Below are 24,210 nucleotides of genomic sequence, written 5' to 3'. Positions count from 1 at the left end.
AAAAGGGTAATTGTAAATGGATATGGTCAATGGAATGGATAAACAAGTCAGCGAGTCAATTAATAGGTCATTTCTATTGTAAGAATTAAAAAAGAAAATGGCAGGTCATTTGAGTCAATGAGTTTAACATATGAAATTAGTACATGAACACTATGAATGTGATTTAAATAATTCAAATGATACAAAAGACGCAGTCTTTTGTTACTGTTCTTAAGGTATACAAATAGAAATAGTGAGAATTTGAAAAACATATCTCCATGATCATTTTATTTTTGAAATAATAAAAATTCATTTTAAAATTATTTTAGAAATATATTTATTTTATATCTTTATTTATATTTTTTTTAAATCAAATTTGTTTTTGTCTTTTTTTTTCTATTTTTTTGTCATAAAACACTAACTAAATTAACATAGATATAAGCAAATGATAACAAAATTTATTATAAATCAAAACTCTCAAAGACAGACAAAGAACATCATAACTATGACACACACACAAAAATATTCTATTTTTATTCACTTCAGTCTTACTCGCCAAAAAAAACTATTATATCCCTTTATATATAAAAACTATAAAACCTTACAGTACTGTATAATAAGACAAAATAAAAAAGTTATTCCCTTCAAATAAAAAAATTAAAAGCATAACAATACCAAATAGAAAAAAATAAAGATGAAGATCTATTCCCCTCAAATAAAAAGACTAAAAAAAACCAATTAAAATCTGGTAAAAAAATAATAATAACAAAAAATTCTCAATAAAATCATAAATCACAGACCCAGCCTAGATCATCGGTACAGATAACAAAGATAGAGGTTGGATGCATGTTCTTCTTCTTCTTCAGCGACCTGATAAAAACCCCCCACCAATGCATTGGTCGCAATTAACTCCCAGAGGCCTCTACATAAAAATCCCAGAACTTTCTCAACAAACAAACACAAAATTTTCTACTTTTGGGATTAGAGTAATTAATTGATTAAGAATGCTTTCATGCCAGCTCATTGGATCACGCGAACCACACCCACACACACACACACATCCTAGCTGCCAAAAAGCAAGCTGCACATGGATGTCCGAAATCTGCCACGCGTGTCCAAAACTTCAAGGCCATCCTAGCGGGCTATTTCTGGCAACTTCCCCCCCTGATTGCTCTTTCTCTATGGAATGCCATTCCTGGCGACATTTCTTCATTATTCCAACGTGCATTCCCATTGGACGCTCATTCCTTATCTTTTATTTAAATCTGGATTTTAAAACATTATTTTTTATTTAAAATGTAATGCATGTATCTTATCTAGACGAGCTTTGCCCAAAGTTTTAAAAACTTTAATTTCAGCCCCTGAAGTCTTAGTTTTTTCATAATAGTCATGCACCTAGAGCTCCTCTAAAAATAAAAATAGTTTACATGATGACATCCCCATTCAGGATCTTCTAGTTCCGCCCTCGTAGATGGATATCCTTGAAATCGTTTGAAAAATAAATTGGATATTTAATTAAAGAATAAATTGACCCAGGAACAACTCTAGTTATAAAATTGCTCGCCTCGAGTTATAAAAAATAATAAAAAGGAGGAGAATAGTAAAATAAAAGGAACACCAAGCAGAGTGAATGTGCTCGTGAGGCAGCCCCGTCGACTTGCTAGTTGCCACCTGCTAAGAACTCTCTGCTGTCCTTGCCGCCTTGTGGCCCACGCCCCCCCAGTGGCTTCTATTTTCTTTGTAGCTAGTGCTGGTCCAGCTGTTCATGCCTCTTTCGAATGTGTTTTGTTGCACGGTGTTTATGAAAGAAAATCATTGGATTTTCACCCACCTAGCTAGCTTCAATGCATTCATCATGTGAAGCTGTGGAATTTGTTGTTCTTGTGCTAGAAATCTTACAGCGCAGGAGACGAGATTTGAATGCAGCTAGCACGATTTCTCCTGCCCTTTGAATGCAAAGGTCGGTGCAATTATACCTGCTTGTGTACTCTTGTGTCTTTCCCCTTGGCTAGTGATTTACCCATGATGGGTTGGTTTCGTCTGTGTTTTTTCTTCTGTTTTTAAAAAATTGCTTTTAATTATTATTTTTTATTGTTTAAATATGATTGTGTTAAAAATAAATATTATTTTAATATATTTTTAAATAAAAATCATTTTGAAATACAATCCCAAACATTACTTTAGACATCAAGCACCGACACTAGTATTTGAGTTTTTTAAATTGTGTTTTATTAAAAAAACATTATTAAATTAATATTTTTTTAAGTGTTAATATATTTTTAATTGAAAATCATATTTAAAAATAAAATAAATTCATGTTAAACTTTCAACAACTATTATTTTAACACATGAGATCAATATAAAATGTGCATCATTAAAATTCCATTAAAAAAAATATTGAATTTTAATCAACGGGCAAGTTGGTCCAAGGATAAAAAAAAACGGGGGGGGGCAGTTTCAAAGTGAGGCGGCTTATAGATTCGGGCTGAAATATTCGAATGTTTATCAATTCGCTATTTGACCATTGTCTGGCTTCTCTATCCTGGGCTGTCCAGAAGCGTAGTTGGGCCTAAAGCCCAAATAATAAATTAGAGGGCCGTCTCTGGGTCTTGCTTAAAATTCAAGTGAGAATAAATAATTCCCTTGGATGGTTAATTAATTAGTCAAATATAAAAAATCAAATCTATGACAGGTGATAAGGAAACCTAAACATGCAATAAATCTATATTACCTTTTTTTGTTTAATTGTGTAGCTGAATACACTGCTTGAATTTGTACTTTTATTTGCTACTTAAAATTCAAGATTTAGGGTGTGTTTAATACTATAGTGTAAATTTTTTACTTGAAGATATATTAATATATATTTTTATTTTTAATATCAACAAATTTAATTTAATATATTTTTAAACAAAATATGCTTATATAAACATCATACACTATAATACTCTAGTCAACGAGGAAATAAGAAGAAGTGTAGAAAGTGTGCAGAGTTGGCGGTGTGGGGAAGGTCTTTTTATGCAGGAGGGAAATGCTGTGTACAGGGAAAAGCATACGCGCTATGCAATTGGATGTACATGAAATTATTAATTTTTTAATTAGGTTAGGTTCCTATGTAATTACATTATTTTTTTAATGATATTCCAACGAACCTCTTTTGTTTTACATGAAATTATTATTTTCTTAATATATATTGTAAAGTAATCTCGAAGGGTTACTTCATGGAACCAGACTGTATACTTCCTTTCTTAACATCGTAAATATGGATAATATTATATGCGCATGGATAACATTTATAATTTTATAATTTAATATATATTATTTTATACTGAATAGCAAATAATATATCCAAATAAATATCTAAAATTCAACTAATAAAGCATTAATATCTAAATTTCTCATATAAATAGATAATGGCAGATCATAAATATAATGGAAACATAATCCTATATTTTCATCTTTGTTTATAGGTTAAAATATAGAAAAAAAAACCAAGTTTGATTTTTAAATTAATCTTATAATATCCCATATACATAGAAAAGTATTGTTCTCAAAATTATAATACCAAGAAAACAAATCTCATTATAATATCCGATTGATAAGTAATAATTAAATAATTAAAATATAGAAAAAAATACAATAATACCATTACTGCCCTTCCCAGTCTCACATGGCAATTAAAAACTATCATATATGAGTAGTAATGATTATTTTTTATTTTTTTTAAAATATTTTTTTTAAAATTATTTTTAATATTAATGTATATATTATTTTTTAAAAAATAAAATATTAATTTTAAACATTTTTTTTTTTAAATTTGGCCATCGCAATTCCAAAAAAAAAAAAAAAATGTCTTTGTCGCATTTGCCCCTCTCCATTATCTCTCCCACTCTGTGTGTATATGCATCATCACTAGATATAGATGTAGAGAGAGAAACAAGAAACACGGAAATAAAACACCCACCTTTTTAATTTTTTTGCTCCAATTATCAGAATTTCTTGATCGGAACATAATCAAGAAGAGGAAGAAAGCTTCGATCGATTCTTCCTTCCCTCTTTCAATGGCGATAACTCAGTAGTCAAATTCCGATGCTTTCTTAGGGTTTGTCGAATGCCACCTCAAATTTCATCCATTCCATATTTCTAACCCCCTTTCTCTCTTCCTCGACGGAGTTTCGCTTTCGCAGGTACTATTATTCCTCCCTTTATCCTTTTTGTCTTTAATCTTCACGCTTTTTCGATCAGTTTTTGTTTTTTAATTTTTTTTTTCTTCTTTATTTGATTGATGATTTGATAGGGTGATAATAATATGAAATATATGTGATGGTTAGGGTTAGGGCATCATCTGCTGCTCATACGGTGATGGAAGGTTCAGGGAGTATCTCTGATCCGCACAGAGGTGGGGGTGGAAATAGTAATAGTAGCGGCAGCTTGACTTCTTCTTCGAGGTGGTATGGAATGCTATCGGCTTCTAGTATTATTCAAGCGCCCATTTCTTCTTTGTTAGAGTATTCTGGTCTTTTAAGAACGACTCGTTCGAGTCATCAAGAAAATGAGTCTTTGATTCCTGGTGGTCTTGGTGGAGGGGGACATGGTTCTAGTAGACTTGATGATTCGTCGGCTTCAGTGGTGCCTAATAATGGAGAGGTTTCCATTAGGATAATTGGGGCGGGAGAGCATGAGAGGGACGGTTCTGGTGGATTGGTTGTTGGGCAAGTAGGTGGGGCACAGAATGAGGTGTTGGGACAGCAGCAAATGATGGGTGCGGATGCTCTTCAGGGTGATTTGAGGAGTGATCGTGGAGGAGGAGATGCAGCTGATGGCGCTGGTGGTCAGCAGAGTTCAAGTGTGAGTGGGGATGGGGAAGCTGCAGATGAGGCTGGGGGTAATGGAAGGGATTCAACTTACCAGAGATATGATATTCAGCAAGTTGCTAGGTGGATTGAGCAAGTGCTTCCTTTTTCTTTGCTTCTGTTGGTTGTCTTCATTCGCCAGCATTTGCAAGGTATTATTTGTTTATTGTTTTACTATCTTAAATCCAGTGGTTTGTGCCTTTTAGATTTCTATATTAGAATTAAGTAATGTGAAAAAGAAAACTGAACGTGAACCATGTGGGGGAATCATATTTTGGAATGGTAATTCCCACCAAGTTTTTGGCAAAAGCTGGGAGCGAATGGATACTAGATTTTTTTGAACCTACAAACTTTCATTAGAGATGTGATGCAGATGAGTTAATGATTATTTTGGTGGATGAGTAGCTTGCAAATTGTTTTCTGGTCAATTAGCATGGTTTGAGCAAGTTCTCATGAAGCCAAAAAAAAAAAAGAAGCACCGATGGTTTTTTTATTTTGCTTTGCTTACCATTACTTGATGGATGTTAGTAGCTACACTTTTCATTTCATCAATTTGATTCATGACTCAACCCATTTGCACTGAATTCCTTGTCGTCTCGTTCTCACATGCTTCTTATATAATTAATAATGAGTCTTTTAACTACAGGAGAGAATTTCTGATGTGCTAACCTATTGGTAACTTACTCCTCAGATTAATCTGTTATCCATATGGAAAATAACCTCTTTTTTCATCCTTGCCATCACTGCTCTACACAAAACAGTTTCTCACACACTCTAACCAGATTTTGAAATGCAAACTTGCATATTTATGAATCTTGCTGTTTGGTCAATTGGATTTGTTTGGCTTACCAAATTTTGTATATTTTTTTCTTTTCATCTCAAATTTCTTTTTCCTATTGGCCCTGGTACTTTTTATGTGGAATAGGCCATTTGCTGTTTTGCAGTGATGATTGGATTAGTTAGTTGATCCTATCCATTATCTGGTGTTAACCAAATGGAGAATCATAGAGTTCATTGTGAGAGGAGAGGAGAGATCAGAAGGAAAGAGGATTGGAGAAGGGAAGGATATAAGGACTAGGAGTGAAAGGAAGAGAATCAAATGCTGAAATATGGTGGAGAGGAAGAAAGAGATCTTAAAAATCAACCTTCTTAACATGAGCTTTTAATTTTTCATTCAATGGAGCTGGATTGAATTCTATTTCTATGATTATGTGGTGGATCCTTCTTGGGTTGGTACTGTCTGGTTTTCATTAACATTATTTTGAGAAAGCCTATTCTCTTAGCTGGAGTGGTGGCAAGGCTGAATAGGAAAGGGGCTGACTGATGAGTGCCTTTTAAGCTTTTTTCTAAAGGCGCTTGTGTGAAGCTAACATGGCTGGCTACATACAAGTATAGCCAAATCAAGATGAGACGGATGGTCAGTAAGTGGCCGCTGTGGGACTACCATAGGAAAGCCCGCCCCTGCTAGCTAACACAGAAAGATATTCCCAGATAACAGTAGTCTGTCTCTATTTGAATCCCTTCCTGACCAGGCCAGGCTGAATTGGGCCACCATGTCGGGATGGGAATGGCTCAGCCCACATGCATCCTTTGATGAAAGCGCTCCAGTCGCCTCCTTGAAGTGGCTTGTCGACCATCTTTTCAAAGCACTGAACAGAAGGACAGGGATAGTTCCTAGGAAGCAAAAAGCTGCAATCGATGTCGCAAACCACATTTTGTTTTAATCTAATTACATCTCAGTCCTCTTCAACTGAACTCTTTGATGTCTCTTGTTTCATGCTTCTCATGTATTGAGACTGAATCTTTTAATTAGAGAAGAAATGTCTATGGTGCTAGCTTTCTAGTTTGTTACACTTCATGGTAATCCAATGTCCATGTATAAAATAACAATCTTTTCAATTCCTGTCACCCCTGATATCCTTAACAACAGTTGCACATGCACCCCCACCCCCACCCCCATCCTCATCCTTTGTGTGTAAATGCATGTATTTTAATATTGGTCTTATTTTTTAACCTCGTTCTATTCCTTTCATCTCAATTGTCACTGCCCATTTTTTCTTTAACCGGTGCTTGTACTCATAGCTAAGCCAGTGCTTAGTTGTTTTAAGATCATTAGATTAGGCAGTAACCAAATGAAGAGTTATAGAAAGTCAGAGAAGAGGAGCAGAAAATTGAAAGGAAAGAGGACAGGACTCAAAATCCAGGGATTTAAAATTAGAGAAAGGGATTTAAACACTTAAACTATGGTTTATAGACATAGTGTTTTTGAGATATAAACGTTCTTTAATTGAGGGTATATAAGCTTAATTCCTAACTACTAGACACCATAAAAGACACTTGAAAATGTTACCTGTTCATTGCTGGGTTCAACAATAAGTTTAAATTTGCAAGATGTTTTTTCATGATTTCTAATGGTACAAAAAAGGAAAACATCTTTTCCATGCAAAATAGATTAAAAACAAAGAATATTGATAGATCTTCTGCTTTCTTTTCTTCTTCCATCTCTTCTCCCTTTTTTTTTTTTTTCCTGTCCCTGACTTCTATGCCTTCTTGAAATCAGACCTCTTATCTGCAGAGGTATGATTTAGTGTGATGTTGGTATATTGAAGTTTGTTGTTGTTCTGTAATTACATCACTAGTTGTTGTTTCTGGCTTTTTTTAAGGAAAAAAAAATTACGGAAGTTTGAGCATGTTGAATTCTGGCCTTCCTTCCCTAACAGTTTTTCTTTCTTATTTTAAAATTTTAAATTTTGTGACATTGCTCTTTATACAAGGAATTGCAGGTTTCTTTGTTACAATTGGAATTGCTGTTGTCATGTTCAAGTCTAATGATATTCTACGAAAACAAACAGCTCTGAAGGTATTTGAGTTTTTTTCTATATGGACTTGTGCTTAGTGAGAATTTAAGCATTTTTAGTCGGATTAGATTATGATTTTTGAGCTGACCGTTGGTCTCTGCAGGGAGAGAGGAAAATCTCTGTGCTGGTTGGCATCTCACTCGCGTTCATGGTCCATGTGGTTGCTGTTTACTGGTGGTATCAAAATGATGATCTTCTGTACCCATTAATCATGCTTCCTCCTAAGTCTATTCCTCCTTTCTGGCATGCTATTTTCATCATCATGGTGAATGGTATGTTTACTGTTTGCAAGTTATTGACATATATCTGTACTTCTGATCGACTGAAGATGCACTTTGTTTTTTTAAAAAAATCTTTAATGATGGTACGTAGTCATACTGCATGCATTGTAAAGTTTTGCATGGAATATGCAGAAAAAACACATGCATGCAGAGGAACTCTTTCAGTTTTAGGAATATCAATTATTTTTATGACTTCCTTAAAAGTTATTTACCCTTAATTAAGTACAGTTCGTTTTATGTTCTTGTAAGTGGATGGGATGTTTTGAACCTTTAAGCCACCACTTGTTATTATTGTTCTGTTTTAAGAGGGTTCATATTGTTGTTCTATTGTTGTTCTTTTCCAGATACTTTGGTCCGACAGGCAGCAATGGCATTCAAATGTGTTCTGTTAATTTATTACAAGAACAGTAGAGGCCGAAATTACCGCAGGCAGGTGAGATATTATGTAGCAAGCATGTGTAGTTCTATTTGGGTTTTGTCGTTTTGATTTGTTCTAAAAAGGATCTGGAAAACGAAGCTGGTTGGGGCTGGCTCCTGTCCACTAATCAGATGAAGATCTCGATCAACTCTCTCCATCATTCTATTCAAGTTTTAGGCCTATATTTGTACATTTATTATGTTCCCTTAGTTTCTGACCATGGTAAGTTTTTCTTTCTAGGGTCAAATGCTTACTTTGGTTGAGTATCTGATTCTGCTGTACCGTGCCTTGTTGCCTGCACCAGTCTGGTACCGTTTCTTTTTAAACAAAGAATATGGGAGCCTCTTTTCATCACTAATGACTGGGTTGTATCTAACTTTCAAGCTCACTTCTTTTGTTGAGAAGGTATACTGTTTTGTGATTTATTCTTTTTGTTTCCTACATCTGTTTGCCTCTTTTTTTGCATACATCAGGTTGTTATGCAATTATTGAGCTTGTGTTATCATTTCTTTGACTGCTTTCATATTGTTTGGTGTATTTCAGGTGCAATCCTTCTTTTCTGCTTTGAAGGCGCTATCACGTAAAGAGGTGCACTATGGGGCACATGCAACATCAGAGCAGGTACTGTTGATTTCCCTTTTCTCTTAGATTAGGGCCATGTTTAGAACATTGTGCACATGTCCGCGTGCAAGTTTGCAGTTATTTGCATAAACTTTCTTTTCAGGTTTTCATTGGGCCCAAAGGTATCATAAATAGTCCATGCTCATTTATGGTGTGATGAAATAAAGAACTCATGCTTATACTTTGGCAAAAGGTTAAAAAAAAAACACAGAGCGAGCCTGCCAATAGAATGTGAATTGATGTATCGAGCCCAAGGAAAATTAACTAAGATCCTAAAAAGTCCTGTAATTTCAATTTGCCATTAATGAAAACACCACGTCAGCATTATACCACCCACTTTATTTTAATGACACTCTCTCTCCCTCTTCTCCCTCTTCCTTGATCTGTTGTAGTTATATTGGAATCTTTTTGTATATAGTTGACTCCCATTTACTAATTATTTAATTTAAGCTAAAAATGTGAAATATGTAATATTCTAATTCATCAAAAACCTAAGGATAGCTCATTTATGACCTACGTTTTATTATTATTTTTTGCTATTATGCTTTTGTAAAATTATTTTGGAATTGCAGGTTTTCTTTTTATGCACATGATATAATATTATTTTTAAGATCCAATGATAGCTTTCTGATGAATCATCCTATCCTCTGTGATTTATCATTTCCTCAGTTTGGCACAATGGATTTTTTATTATTTTTTGGCATTATCAATTTAATTGCTTTTTAACTTGTTGTGCACGAATTTTTAATCTTTTGTAATCCTTCTTTTCTTGAGATTATGTGCAATGGGATGTCACACACGCACCCACACTTGTATATTATATGTTTTCTTTTCTCTAGATTTTGTTGGTGGTTCTTGACAAGTAGATGAGATAGTTTTTCCATGCATTTTAAGTCATCGATGCTGTAGTGCAGGTCAATGCAGCAGGAGATCTGTGTGCCATATGCCAGGAAAAGATGCATGCTCCTATACTACTTAGATGCAAACACATCTTTTGTGAGGATTGTGTATCAGAATGGTTAGTTTGTATGACCCAATACTACTAGCAATCTATATTCTGTTGGCTGTTGAACATAATCTGCTTTTACTGAAACCGACCAGCCAACTGCTGTTAATTCATTTGTTTTTTAGCTGAACTTTTATACGTGTTTAATCTGAACCGAGTCTGTTTTCAGGTTTGAGAGGGAAAGGACATGCCCCTTGTGCAGGGCTTTGGTCAAACCTGCAGATCTCAGATCATTTGGTGATGGTTCAACTAGTTTATTATTCCAGATATTCTAAAAGCTTCTACTGTAGAAATCAGGAGTTTTGCTGCTTGGGAGCTCCACACACGTACCCAAAGCTGCCTTTTTCTGATCATCATCTCACCTATACACGTATACGTGGCTGTTTTTGGCTCTGGCTTGTTCATTAGTTAGTTAACCAAGAAAAATCAAACCAAAGAAAGTAGGTGGAACTTGAATTGGCTGTCCATTCGACTGTGTCGTGAAAGGATGAGTGTGTCAAATGGCCTTGAAGACCCAGTTCCTCAAATGACTAACAATATATGTATCATCCTCATTTGCCTTGAATGGAAATTTTCTTTCATTTTTTTGTCATAAAACTGTACATGCTTCTATTCTCAAGGAATGAATGAATGCCTTCGCAATTTGGAGTGCTTGAGCTTATTTCTGAACATAGCAACCTGGTTGGTTGAAGTTTTTGACTTTCTGCTTTGTGTTAGTGGTTTAAGCTGGCATCGCACCATCTCTAAACCGTCCTCTGCCAATCAGCAGTCCTGAGTCCTGACTCTATGCAGGACGTGAATTTAGAATCCCCCCATCCCCTTTAATGGAGAATCTGCTTCTACGCTTTCATGGCTGAATAAGCCGCCTTGCAGCCTGCTGGTCTGGCAAGACTGAATCCCTACGTAACTGGTGCATGCTGGCATGCCCCTTGGGTGATGAATTATGAAAGGAGTCTTGGAGTGTAAACTAGTTGGAGATGGGGTGCCAAGCAGCTCTTCATGAACTGGTATTAGAAGTCAAGTTTTGGTTGGTGCAAAACGCAACAAAAAATTCCGAGGATGATAAGAAAATAAGGTTAGGTGGGTGTTTGCAAGGTGATTTCAATGGCTTTTATGCAAGGCAATCCATGAAGCTGTTCCAACACTATCAAAAGTAGTTATATTTTGCTACCAATATAGCGTGTAAAAGAGTTGTTTTATCGACATCTGATTGCAGAAGAAAACAAGGATGTTCTTGTGATTTCAAACTATACAGATGAGTTGATGATGGGCCAAATGATGCACAACAATTTATTTATTAGATCAAAACAAGTTGATAACTGCAAGCATGTTATATCAGAAAGGAAAATCAGACTTTATTTGATAACAAATACACAACTGCACACACAATTTCATGCACAAAACAATAAAGAATGATGCCCAAGAAAGAAAAAATCTCCCCAAAACCTTGGCTTTAACCAGTCACATAACCAAGAAAAAACGAAAAAAAAACGGCCTTGGACAAAACTATTGATGCCAGAGATGGATAGGACTACTTGTTTACGCCAGGTGATACCGATAAGGATGTCTTTTCCTTTTCCTCGTGTATTGGAGACTCTGGAGTGCATTTCTCATCTGCTTGCTTGTTTGCAGGGATATGTTTTGCCTCTTCTTTTTCCTTACGGACAGGCATGCCTGCACTTGGGGGGGCATCTCTTCCTGCATCTTCTTCTACTTCCTTGAGTGCAGGTGCACCTGCACTTGTGGGGGCATCACTTTCTGAAACCTCCTGTGTTTCTGGTGGTAGGTCAGGGACAGGATGGATTTCCTTCTCAATTAGTGAACGTAATGTGGTCTCAGAAGGTGATGTGGAGGAGGGTGGAGAAACAGAAAGCATCCTCGTAAAGGGATAAACTTCCGTGACTTCTTCACTGCCTTCGTCCAAATAAACAACATCCTGCATTGTAAGTTGGTGGTATTCAACAATTTCCCTCAGAAAACGGTTCTCACGAGCATAAACAGAATTGTCATGTGCTAGACGGGCCTTCTCAGCCAAAAGTGTCTCCAATTGAAGGCGGATCTGCCACATCAGAAATCTCAGTTAGATTATTAGAATTGTCTCGAAGCATAGTCGTACAAGCACCCTACAGAAATGGCAGGTTTTCCTTGACGATATGAAGATCAACATTGCAGATGAAACATGAATTACGAAATTGGGACGAACAGCACATATTGGTCTTATATAGAGAACATCGTCAGATGAGAGTGCAAACTAGTAGAAGAAAGCATTACCAGATCATCATCGTCAGCAGTGCTGCCCTTTTCACAGCTCTCCCGAACGATCTTATTCTCTTCTTCAAGCTGTGAACATCTTTGTTTAGCAAAAGCCAGGTCTGCTTTAACTGTTTTCAGTTCCCGCAGAAGAAGTTTTGCTTTGGCAGCAGTAGCCATTGCAACCTGTGAACAAAAGCAAAGGCTAATCATGCATTTCACCAGCTACGAGATTGAAACTAGGCTCACAACTTTGTCTTTTGATGAAGCTAATAATTTCAAATCAATTTTGACCTTAAGATTCATATCCTATTTTTAACATTAAGCCTTTATTACTGAAAGCTTTAATCTTGTTCAAGGCACAGGCTAAAATCTAAGTCACCAAATGAAACAAGAAAGAAATTCACACTTTTACCACAGCCGCGATAATTTATCATGTATCTAGAGACCTCCATATTTAGTGACATGCTGCTTAGTAGTTTAAATTAAGTTAATTGAGAACTTAAATCTTATTTGATTTCCAAATTAAAGAATTTAAAACATTTCCAGATGAACCAGCGACCCTCAAATACAAAGTTGCCACCTTACATCGCGAGATGCCTTCAATTGATTTTCATGGTTCAGTGGCTGTGTAGGCTGTTGCATCCATGAAGTATTTTCACCAGGACCTTGATTATGTGCCTCAGAACCTTTTCGCCTGATTTGCAGTTTGCGAGTTTCTTGGATGATATCTGCAGTCTTGTTTTCCACAATAGTGCGACCTTCCTGGAAAAGTAACCGGAGATATCGAAGCGAGAAAATATAATTTCTAGACTTGGTGAATTTTAAATGTATGACTGTTTTATTCCAAATATGCAGCCCTGCAAATGTACTTTGTTAGCATCATTGTCACTTATTTTCATCAATTCTTCTGTAACCTCCCTAATCGATTCAGTGTTTCGTAAAAGAAGTAGGAAAAAATATACCAAAATTCTCCTCAATACAGAAAACCTGATCTCTAATAACCAACTTTGAATTTAGTTGTTCACTGTTGTATTTAAGAGAGCTTTATATCCACAGCCATAATTCTCAGCAATAGAAAATGGAACTAAAACAACAGCAGTCAAGTTGGAGGACTGTCCTCAGGATAAAAGTGGTAGAAAGTAGGAAAAGGAAAAACCCTTTTGATGCGTTGCGTATACCTTTACAAGTTAACAAGCTGGCTAATTAGCAATCCTTGCCTTGTTCAGGTGATAGATATGAAATCATGAGCTCATCGAGTCGGATCAGGAATAACAACAAGTTAAGCAGTGAAAGTACAATGGATAATTTGCCTAGAGTTGCAGAGGAAGCAAAACATCTTACCTCGAAAGCCTTTTCAAAGGTATCACCAATTTGATTAAGGGAAGAAGTAATCTTATCCAAGCCCTTTCGTAGTGCAGGACTATCCATTTTCCTAAAGCCCTCAGGTGTACGGTATGAAAACTGTCAAAGAAACAAAAATATTACAACAATCATTTGATCACCATTGCTCATTTATTTCCTGATTTTCTTCACTCAAATAAGTGAGACTCAAATTTTAAGTTGGTAATCACCTGACCACCTGCAGAGGTATCTGGCATCTGGAACCTGGATCTTGCTGGTGTTTCAAATTGTTGACACAAATTATCTTCCTCGATAATTGCTTTTGCTTTCTGAGCAAGAACACCCCAAAAACCCTTCGACCCATTTGTTCCCAGTTTGTCTTCATATGCATCGAACACCTAATGTTCAGGCATCATACCCTCATCAAATTTACAGGGTAAGAATAACGTGGAATACATCTACTAATGCAATGACATGCAAGCCAAGCTGTCATCTTTTTACGGCAACCATTACCAATCATGCCAACAAGGGGCAAGGGCATCAGTCCAGTCATAAAAGACTCAAAGATTTAGGCTTTGGAGACATGAGTATCTAATTTGGAGTCCCCTATTATCTAACTAGAAACAAGTATATATTATCAATTCATGAATTTTTGCCAAACCAAGAGAGGAAAGCATAGAGACTATAAGCATATAAAATTTATTGAATCCTACCAGAAACAATACTATAAAACTATCGATGTTTCTAATATATATATATTTTTATCATCTATGCTTCTAATATTATTGAATACATCACAAAATGAAAGATCAATAAAACTGAAGCAGTGATCAGAACCAATTTTTTATGTAGTCATGACATGAAAGTGGATCAGTAAGATCAATTTAAAGATGCAGACAAGATGAGATCCATTCTCATTTTTGGCAGAGAAAACAAATCCTAAATGTAGCAGAAACAGGAGAAGAAGTAAAAAGGTTCTTAATAGAAAAAAGACGTAAGGAAGACCTTGGATCGCTGAGAGATAGAGCCACCAACATATGCAGAAGAAAGGGATGATTCACGATGAGCAGCAGATGCCCTAATAGCCTGAGCAGCCAGAGATGGGGATGAAGAAGATGCTGTAAACAATGTGTCATCGTTATTATTACTATTTTTGTTGTTGTTATCATGGTGGTGGTCATGTTCTGGTGGGCGATAAATCTCTTCTTTGAACGTTGATGCCCTAGTGATTCCTTGTCTTCTCCTATATGCCATTTCTTTTTATCAATAATAACTTGTTCTTGGCCGTTACAGCCACCGGCAGCCGCCACGATGACAAAGTGGAGGTGGCGATCACGGAAGAGGAAGATCACCACGGCCAATAACCGTCTCTCTGTTTTTGGATTTGTCTAACGAACTTTTACTTTGTATTTTTTTCGTTTTGTACCGCAAAAACAAGACATAATTTATTACCATGAGGAATGCTAATGTGACAACACTTGTATGCCTTTTAAGATACTTGCACCCTTTGATTTTTCATGTTTTTGTGATCCAATGGTCTGCATTGACTGGGAGTTGTGCCCCTTCCAAAACTATTACTGGGTGCCTTGCTTCTTTTTTCTGGGATAAATTGCCAAATGAGTGGTTGAATTTGTGTATGACCAAGGTTCAATTTTATATATGTTGAATACTCAACCTACGAGGCTTACAACTCACGAATGCATTTTCCACCTTCGCATATGCAAGACACCTCACATATGTTCGAAGAAACAAGTCCGACTGTATGTCTGTCAGTGTCCATCAGGATATCTTTCCAGTTATGGGATCCTTTATTTTATCATCATTGAATCAGTCTCACCAATCCCATTTCTTCTCTTTATACTTAGTTTATGCAAAAAGAAAGCCTTTTTTATTGTAAAAGTTTCTAGTCCAGATAGTTCATTGAATAGTATGTTAGCAACCCTTCTAATTGATACGTGGTCCAGACTCTTCAGCCCCAAAATTTGATGGAGTCTTCGATAAGGAAGATTTTCTCAAGATCTTTACCTGTCATTGATTAATACAAGTTCAAACCAAGATTGAAATGAAGGCTTGCTTGATAAATGATGGGATTGGCATAGCATCTTTCTCAAAAAGAATTGTTTAATCATAGTTAATTACAGAACAATTCCTAGGAGGCTGCAATCATTGACTGCTTCTACAACGAAAGGCTTTTTCTTTGATGCAATGCATTAGCAATATATGTACATGTTGTAAAACATGTTTCCTATCAATGAGTTCTTCATGTTCAATTACATTATGTTACAGCTGAAGAGCCAAGTTAGCAGGCTGAGAATTCAAAGAGGAATGTGGTCGGCCATCATTATAAGTCTCGCCTGTTCTGTTTGGAAAAGGTCCCTGCATACCCGAACCATGCTGTGAAAATCTATTCTGCCCCAGAGAATTTATCTGGTCAAGCCGTGTCTTTAAAAATGGCAGATCAAAGATGAAATGACCAGAAACATGTGTTGGTTGTTCGCTTGGTTTCAAGGTAGGAATTCTCTCAGATGAACCACCAAGTCCATGACTTGGACCTTGAGTAGAAAAGGCTTGATCACCACCTCGACATTGAGTACTTAGAATACGTGTACTGCCACTACGTGTATTGCCCATATTTCGATTAAAACTTGACATGCCTGTGGTTTTTAAAGGCCATGAAGATGGTGAAAAACTGTAACTTTCACTGAACCTGCTTTCCAAAGCATTTGACTGAGAGTCCTTGAAACCTAAATCCAATGATTGTGGTTTGTTATCCATCTTGCTTTTCCCCACTTTCCACATTGCTGAATCGTCATCATTTATACTTAAATCAGCAGTTAAAAGATTCAGATCTCTAGCATCAGTGACATATGAATGTGAACCTTGTTGAAGGCCTCTGTTTTGGCTTTGGTGAGGCTTTTCATTCTTTGAGACATTGGCAACATCCATTTCATTAGCAAACGAAACTTCACTTTTAATGTCGCCTAAGATACTGTAACAATTATGGTTTGGCGCCACTTCACTTGAAGTTCCATGCAAGCTCAATTTGTTAACAGCATAAGCTCTGCCTCCTTTATCGGCACCAAACATGTCTACTCTTTCACCGCGGCTTATATTTTGGCAGGCAGCAGAGGGTGGAACATCAAAAGTAGGTGGATACTGAGCAGAGGCTGATGCTGCAAAATTTTGACAGTTTGGAGCCTGGAGCCAAAAGTTTGAACCTGAAGTTGAAAAATTGGCAGCAGTGTTCAACCATCCATTTAACTTGCGTCTGGCAACCATTTGGGCAGTTGGCCCTAAGTCCTTAGCAAACAACAGTAAGCTTTCGCTGTAGGAAGTATCCTGCTGATTCACCTACATCAAGCGAGAAACACCATGTCATCAACCATCTGAAAGCTAGTAATCCATGGTATCAGGAAGCATAGATAGAAAACAGAAAACTCCCTTGGGTTAGTCACTTACATGCACTAGTGGCTTTGAATTACTATAAATTGATGAAGCAATTGGATAGTTCTCATTGAGGAAGGACATCCATGGTTTATATGTAGAACGCCTATCTGTTTCATCAGAAGATCTTTTACTGTCTCCAGAACCTGTTGAAGAAAAGCTAATTAATAAATGTTATGAAATTTGTAAAATTATACTTCATGGTAAGAATAAAAAAAATTCTGCATCTCTGTTTCCCTATCGTTGGAACAAATGGCTTCATGCATTTGTGTACAATCTACATTGAAGCACCTCGCAGATTAGGGGTATGAATATTCTTGAGTTTGAAACCTTCAGAATTACTTAATCTAAACAACCAGATGTGTAGTGGGAGCAGATCCGATTATGACCTCATGTCAATGGGATAAAATCATAACCTAGCGAATCTTTTGAATTTAAATGCAAGTGTACGACAAACCACACATGGAAAGCTCCTTCTGGACAGAGAGTTTCTATCCTTTAAAGATAAAGATTCCAAATATCGACAAATCACAGATGGAGAGCTCCTTAGATTCATTTTCAAAGCAATTCCTTAAATTTCTAGGTCAACACTTAACATATTCTGTGCATGTTGGGTCTGCCCTTCCCTAAAATGAGTCCTTGAGGAATTTGATTTTGAGAGGGTCAGAACAGAATTCACATCTTACCAAAAAATCCTCTGTCGTCTGTTGCTTCAGAATGAGTTGTAATACCCAAACATCCAGAGTTCAATCGGATTGCTCTTTTCAGACTTGATGAACAACTTGTTAAACATGGGGTGGGATTTGGAGATACATGGACAGCTGTATTACTCGATTTTGAACTCCTCGCGACCTTAGGGGATGAGCTATAATTTGAACCCTTGGCTTCATGCTGGGGCTTTCTACATCTTGAACCCTTGGCTTCATGTTGGGGCCTTCTACCATTTCTCCTTCTCGTCCCCAAGAATTCCAGTTCAAAATTCTCGGGATCAGTTCTAAGAAGATGGAAAACCTTCTTTGCTAATTCATCTATGGCACGAGCCTGTAAAAACCAACCTTCGACATTCAATTGAAGTGAAAATTTCATGATTCATCTAAGCAGAATATTCTTTGAATATGATTCAGTTATTTGATAGGAAATCGATATCATACCTGTCTGAAATAAATGGTGGAAGAGGAATTAAAGTGCATTGCATTTTCAGATATTAGAAACACATCATGCTGCATAACAGTAAAATTTAGTTATCAGAAAAGGAAAAAAAAAACAAAAAAAAACACAAGTTTCTTGTTCAGAAGTTATACGTTTCACACATCAACCTTGTAAAACAAATGTGCCTTCAAACAAATGTACATTTAAAACCGTAAATATAGAGCTAATACTTGATGAATGAGCAAACCTCAAATTGTTCAATACTTTTATACATTCCCTCGTGTAGTTTAGCCCTCATGGTGCCGAAATCCATAGGCTCTTTAATGATTTCATAGTACTCCTCAACCTTATCATCAGTAATTCCATAAATAAAATGAACAAGAAAGGACAAATTCATGGTATGAAAAGAAACTTCTGGCCAAATACCAACCTCATTTGGGTCAACTGGTTCTGCAAATATTTCATGGGTATCTCTCCTGAGACAGAAAAATAAGAAACAAAAGTCAGAACAAGAAAGAAAACCATTTTCAACCAGCGATAGACACTCCACAGTAAGAACCTCAGCAGCTATGTCATTTCCCCGGTTGCAAAAAACAAAGTTATAATTGGGAATTTAATAATGATATTAAATACTTAATGCATCCAAGAATTTCTCAGTATCTCAATGATATAAAAACATTTGAGAAAATATCCACCTCTGTAATATGTCAATGATATGCTCAAGCATGCGCTTTTCTGGCACCCATGATGTACATGGCAAACTAGATGGTTGATCTGATGCAGGAGAAAAACTAGAGTCACAACAGGGAAACTTTAAGATCTAATTTACAAAATTAATTAAAAAACATGAAGATCACCTGGAGAATCAGCTTGTCCTTTCTGTTTCGGGCTATCTTTATTCTGCAAAATGGGTTCATCTGGTCCAAAAGGGAATGTGATGTTAGTGTCACTGAAACTTTAAAGCAGCAGGCACTTTGCAACAACATTTTAACGAAACCAAAAGGCTTACCACTACTGATTGGATGATCTTCGTAACTTATTTCTCTGTCATCCGATACATCACTTAACTTGGGCTCCTGAAACCAAACTCAGGGAACAATGAAAACTTTCTATCAATCTATACAACCTCTAGAGCCATGAGGAGAGACCAAGAGGCAACAATCAAGCACATCATGACAATCACAAAGTACTGGTTAGTTACTAGCACTCTATAGAAACAGGTTTTGCATATCATGGTTAAGTAGCAGGCTTTTTAAAATTTGAATACAACATAACTCATATGCTGAAGGTAAGAATGCAGTAGAAAGAGAAGAAAAAATTCTGAACGAGCCCCACTGCCTTAAGAATTACAATAAAAGCAACAAAGATAGTAATGATCAAGTAAAACCCATATGCTGTATTTGAGCTGAAATGTTGGGTGGGGTCAATCAACTGCTACTTCCAATAGCACAGCACAGATTCTTCTCATGAATTTATGTAGTCATCAACTTTCACCCATACAGGAGCCGTCTTTAAAACGCCCCAACAACTTAGAAGTTAGATCCCAAATAAAAGAACAATTGGGCATGACCAACTCAATTATAGTGAGCAAGAAACCAGCAAAATACTCATCTTTGCAGATAATTAGCTCCATAAAACAAAGAATTTGATGAAAATGATAGTTGTTACCTCACCCCTCCAACAAACCCGAGTAAATAAATAAATGGATAGATAACAAAAATAAAAGGGAGGCCAAGAATAAAAACCTGTTGAGAATTGGGAGTAGAAACCACATCTTGAGGAGGTTTAAGCTTCCTCTTTTTCTTAGCCCTTGTCGTACAGGCTGGACCCTCAGTTTGGTTCTCCTTTTGCTGGTCTAACTCCTTGTCTTGTACCTCGGCAGCAGTGCTGGTACTAGTGCTAGTAATGCTCCTAGTAAGCCTAGTTTTTTTAGCAACAGTGGTCCTCCTTGGTGGCTGAGCCTTCCACAAATCCAAAGCAGATATCCTAGGACTCCTTCTGTGTCCCTCTCTCAGCATTCTCCCACTCTTCATTTTTGTACTTTCCTAGCCAACAAGACCAAAAGAGAAACAAACCCACATTGTCAATTTCGTAACTTTATGTTTACTCACTTCAAAGAAGACAACTTTACACTCAAATAATCACAAAAACCCACCTCAAGTTTGACAAGAACAACAACCCATGTTGCTTTTTTCCCCAGCACAGAGCTTTATAGAAAGAGACGCAGGTGGTGATGAGATAGTGAGCAATGCGAATGGTAAAGAGGGTGGTGCATTGAAGAAATACAGCTAGGAGGAAGCAAATGGGGTGTAGTTTTTTCCATTTTAGTGAGAGATATGCAAAATTTTCAACCAAGGAAAATGCTTAAAAACCCCATTAATTGATTTGATTGCTGTTGCTATTTGCTGCTGATCGTTAAAAATGAAATCTTTTGTTTACAAAATAAAAGAGTGGTATTTGGCAGGTGATTACAGGATGCTCCTGCCATCAAAGAGTACTGACACACAGGATAAATAATAAACTCTCTTTTAAATATAATAATAAAAATAATAATTGAAATGAAGGGTTTTTTGAACGCTTCTGCCCTGTAATGAACAGAAAGAGAGAGAGAGACAGAGAGTGTGGGGTTCCACAGACCGCAACCAGACAAGAAACGAATCAGCTAAAAGAGACTCTTCCCTTAATCGTTTTCCTTTATTTATTTATTTTATTACTGGAAATAATAGTTTCTTTTTAATTTTTTTTTTTTTTTGCCGTCAACGCTTGATAGTCCATGGCCCGAGTCTGTTGTCACATCCTGACCACTTCGACCATTCAGGCCCATGTTTTTATGGAATAAAAAACTTTCAACTTATTTTTCACATTAAAAAAATAATAATGACGAATTGGTAGAAAATATAAGATTTTACAGGTAAAACATACGAATAAAATTTTATGATTATTTTTTACGGAAAAATTTAAATCCCCCCTTGTTTTTCATTTTGGTTAATTTTCTCTTTAATTGGATAAACTTTTTATTATTATTATTATTATTATTATTATTATTATTTTCAGCAGAATTATTACGAATGCTGTAGTTATGTGTGTGTGGATGGCTTGGTGGGGAGGACTAACAGTAGATTGGGGAGGGGAAGCCTTGACCATTAAAACAACAAAATAATTATTTTTTACATTTAATGAAAATAATTGCATTTACCATTTTCCATCTTCGTAGGATACATTCACCATGTGAAAGCTACTTAAATGTTTGGTTTCTTTCTTTTTTAGGATATCCTCCAAACCCCTCATATTTGGGATATTTAATTAATTTTATAGTTCCGACAATTTAACCCACCTATTATTAGCGAGGTGGCGGGTCAGATGGTTAGCAAATCATGCTTGATATTTGTAAAATTATAAAAGATTCTTTTTATGTACTTGAGAATTCTGTTATAATTAAATATTTAAGAGATAGTTTAGAAAAAAAATCTTAAAATAAATGAAAAACTAAATCTCTTATAAGATTAACTTGTAAGAAAAAATTATTTTTATATTAAAAAAACATAGATTCAACACCTAGTTGAACCTACAAATTATAGGCCTAACAGCTCATGAACCCATATATATTTAGGTTAAATGTTTAGCTGAGTTTAGAAATAACAAGACTAATAACTTACTAAAATCATATATATTTCATCTTAATATTTGTTTTAACCTAAAAATAATAAATTATTACTCTCTTTTTATCATTTTTTTGAGTAAATCCAAACAAAAACAATAAAATGTTGATACATCACTTATTTGATTTTTCATCCATTTTATTTTCAATAAATTTCTATTCATATTGCATTTGATTTTGATATCAATTTTTTTATTTGATTTTATACTTTCATTGTTAACCATTTTTTTTTGTCCATCAAAATTAATGTTATTAATGGAATTTTAGGCTCAAATCTCACTTGTTATATATTTGCCTTTGTTTAAGTCAGGGTTTTGAAATTAACCATTTTTAGTGTTGTTTGAGAATATGATAGTTTTATCTTTGAATGTGTTTTGATTATTATTTATTTTATTTATTATTATTATTATTATTTATTTTTAGATTTTATCCTTCTTATTTTTTTTATTAAATTTTATCCTCACTGTTTTTTATTAAATTGACTGAAAAATATATTTTTTAATTGAAATTTTATAATTTTTAAAGATTAGGTTAGGTTAAGAGGATAGACAAGTTTACTTCTTTAAAAAAAATGATATTTTTTATTTTTTTATTTTTTTGTTTTGTTTTGTTTTGTGTTTTAATTCTATTTTGTTAACCCTTAATGATTTTTTTTCTATTTTACTCGTATAATCTTTTAATCTATAAATAATCTATCAAATTATAAATATTTTTTAATGTCACCCCCTGTGATTTTTTAATCTTTCAAATATGTTTTGCATTCTTTTAATTGTAATCTATTTTGTCTGGAAATATTTTTATTTCAAATTTTATCATTTTTGGGTTTTGCTTTGTCAATTTTTATCCTCATTTCTTTTGTTGATATCTTTTATTTTATAATTCTTTTATTAATATTTTTATACAATTTTATCTTTCAAAATCAAAGTTGTTGAGAGTAAAATTTCTTAATTAAATTCAGGTCTAGGATTTCATAAGTTATAAGTTTTAGATATTAGGCCATGTTTAGAATGTTTGTCTGGTTTTGTTTTTTCTTTTTCTTTTTTTTAGCATTTTTTATATATTTAATCTTTTTTTTATTTTTGAGATTTGATTCTTTTGGGTTTGCCCTCTATATTTTTTTTAATTTCACTTCCTATTGTTTTTAAATTTATAAATAATCTATTAAATTACAAATATTTTCAATTTTATTTCTTGTGATTTTTTTTAATCTTTCAAATTTAGTACTTATTCTTTTAATTGCTATTTATTTTGTTTGGTATTATTTTAATTTTTTTTCAAATTTCATCATCCTTAGTTATTTTTCTCTTAAACTTTATCCTCATTTTTTGTTGCTATTTTTTTGCAAGTCTTTTTATTAATATTTTTCAATGATATCATTTTTTAAAATTAAATTAGTTGATAATTTAACTTTTTAATTGAACCTTAATACATGATTCAATGAGTTGCAAGTTTTTAAAATTATATCAGTTCACTTGGATTTTTTTAGTTTTTTCTCCAATTTTTCAAGTTCATGTGTTTTTTTTTAAGTTTTATTTTTTTATTTCTTTTATAGTTTTCCTTCTACTCTATTGTTTGATAATTCAGATAAGTTCATGTATAGTATTGTTTTTTTTTTTTTAGTTTATCTATTATTATTATTTAAATTGTCAGTTAAATTAATGAATAGATTATTATTTAAATTGTCAGTTAAATTAATGAATAGATACTTATATTTTTTTTATCTTGACCCTTTTCTTATATCATTTTTGTTTTCAGCCCATAGGTGACTACAGATAACATTTCTAGTATATTATATCTTTTAATTAATTTATTGGAAATGTGGTCTAATTTTTTTTAAAATTTTTTTTAAAATTTTTAATATATTGATTTTAAAAATAACAAAAAATATTATTTTAATATATTTTTAAACAAAAAATATTTTAAACCATAATACAATTACAATCCCTAATAGATTGATAATAAACCATGATCAATATGGAACACGTGGAATGCTATTAGAAAGTCACATATAAGAAATAGCTAAAGCACTAAATTGTTCATGAACTAAAAATAATCAACTAGGTATGTTTGAAATTAAAATAATGATGATAATTTAAAATATTTTTTATTTAAAAATATATTAAAATAAATATTTTTATACTTTAAAAATTATTTTTGATATTAGCACATTAAAAAAATTAAAAAATATAAAAAAATTATTTAAAATTTTTAAAAATATAGTTTTCATCGCATTTCAAAACACACTAAATCAAATTTAATCAGCCCGGTTGGTAAATTTATAACGGTCAAACATCGAGTAAAACACAATGTAATTTTTTTTCATTTCTTTCTCAAAATAACTATTTTATTTTT

General features: G+C 34.3%; 3 protein-coding genes across 7 annotated transcripts; 1 reads left to right on the top strand and 2 right to left on the bottom strand.

Annotated features, from left to right (window-relative positions):
* The first annotated feature begins 3,882 nt into the window (after positions 1 to 3,882).
* LOC105112299 (RING finger and transmembrane domain-containing protein 2-like) lies at positions 3,883 to 10,684 on the top strand. 3 transcript variants are annotated; one of them, XM_011007961.1, is made up of 9 exons: positions 3,883 to 4,163; positions 4,274 to 4,981; positions 7,604 to 7,689; positions 7,791 to 7,959; positions 8,313 to 8,401; positions 8,627 to 8,791; positions 8,930 to 9,007; positions 9,922 to 10,025; positions 10,183 to 10,684. In XM_011007961.1, exons 2-9 carry the CDS (start codon positions 4,300 to 4,302, stop codon positions 10,286 to 10,288), a joined length of 1,479 nt encoding a protein of 492 aa, XP_011006263.1. In that variant the 5' UTR covers positions 3,883 to 4,163; positions 4,274 to 4,299; the 3' UTR covers positions 10,289 to 10,684. The 3 variants fall into 3 exon arrangements, with proteins under 3 accessions (XP_011006263.1, XP_011006266.1, XP_011006264.1); XM_011007964.1 differs by having other exon boundaries at positions 3,884 to 4,163; positions 4,308 to 4,981; XM_011007962.1 differs by having other exon boundaries at positions 3,884 to 4,163; positions 7,613 to 7,689.
* A 608-nt stretch (positions 10,685 to 11,292) lies between these two features.
* Positions 11,293 to 15,126, bottom strand: LOC105112298 (uncharacterized). Its single transcript, XM_011007960.1, has 6 exons — positions 14,613 to 15,126; positions 13,838 to 14,005; positions 13,608 to 13,727; positions 12,852 to 13,028; positions 12,285 to 12,449; positions 11,293 to 12,072 (listed from the first exon to the last, which is right to left on the bottom strand). Exons 1-6 carry the CDS (start codon positions 14,859 to 14,861, stop codon positions 11,545 to 11,547), a joined length of 1,407 nt encoding a protein of 468 aa, XP_011006262.1. The 5' UTR covers positions 14,862 to 15,126; the 3' UTR covers positions 11,293 to 11,544.
* Positions 15,127 to 15,681: 555 nt separating this feature from the next.
* On the bottom strand, positions 15,682 to 20,837 carry LOC105112296 (bromodomain-containing protein DDB_G0270170-like). 3 transcript variants are annotated; one of them, XM_011007959.1, is made up of 12 exons: positions 20,356 to 20,837; positions 19,946 to 20,245; positions 19,210 to 19,276; positions 19,058 to 19,117; positions 18,896 to 18,974; positions 18,631 to 18,676; positions 18,448 to 18,546; positions 18,203 to 18,271; positions 17,966 to 18,092; positions 17,738 to 17,929; positions 17,067 to 17,197; positions 15,682 to 16,958 (listed from the first exon to the last, which is right to left on the bottom strand). In XM_011007959.1, the coding sequence occupies exons 2-12, from the start codon at positions 20,231 to 20,233 to the stop codon at positions 15,888 to 15,890; spliced, it is 2,229 nt and encodes a 742-aa protein (XP_011006261.1). In that variant the 5' UTR covers positions 20,234 to 20,245; positions 20,356 to 20,837; the 3' UTR covers positions 15,682 to 15,887. The 3 variants fall into 3 exon arrangements, with proteins under 3 accessions (XP_011006261.1, XP_011006259.1, XP_011006260.1); XM_011007957.1 differs by having other exon boundaries at positions 17,738 to 18,092; XM_011007958.1 differs by having other exon boundaries at positions 17,738 to 18,092; positions 19,946 to 20,240.
* Between the last annotated feature and the right edge of the window lie 3,373 nt (positions 20,838 to 24,210).

Source organism: Populus euphratica, unplaced genomic scaffold (assembly GCF_000495115.2).
Source record: "Populus euphratica unplaced genomic scaffold, PopEup_1.0 scaffold331.1, whole genome shotgun sequence".
Taxonomy (NCBI): Eukaryota; Viridiplantae; Streptophyta; class Magnoliopsida; order Malpighiales; family Salicaceae; genus Populus; species Populus euphratica.
Note: the sequence above shows the minus strand (reverse complement) of the source record. Positions and strands in the feature narration are given on the sequence as shown.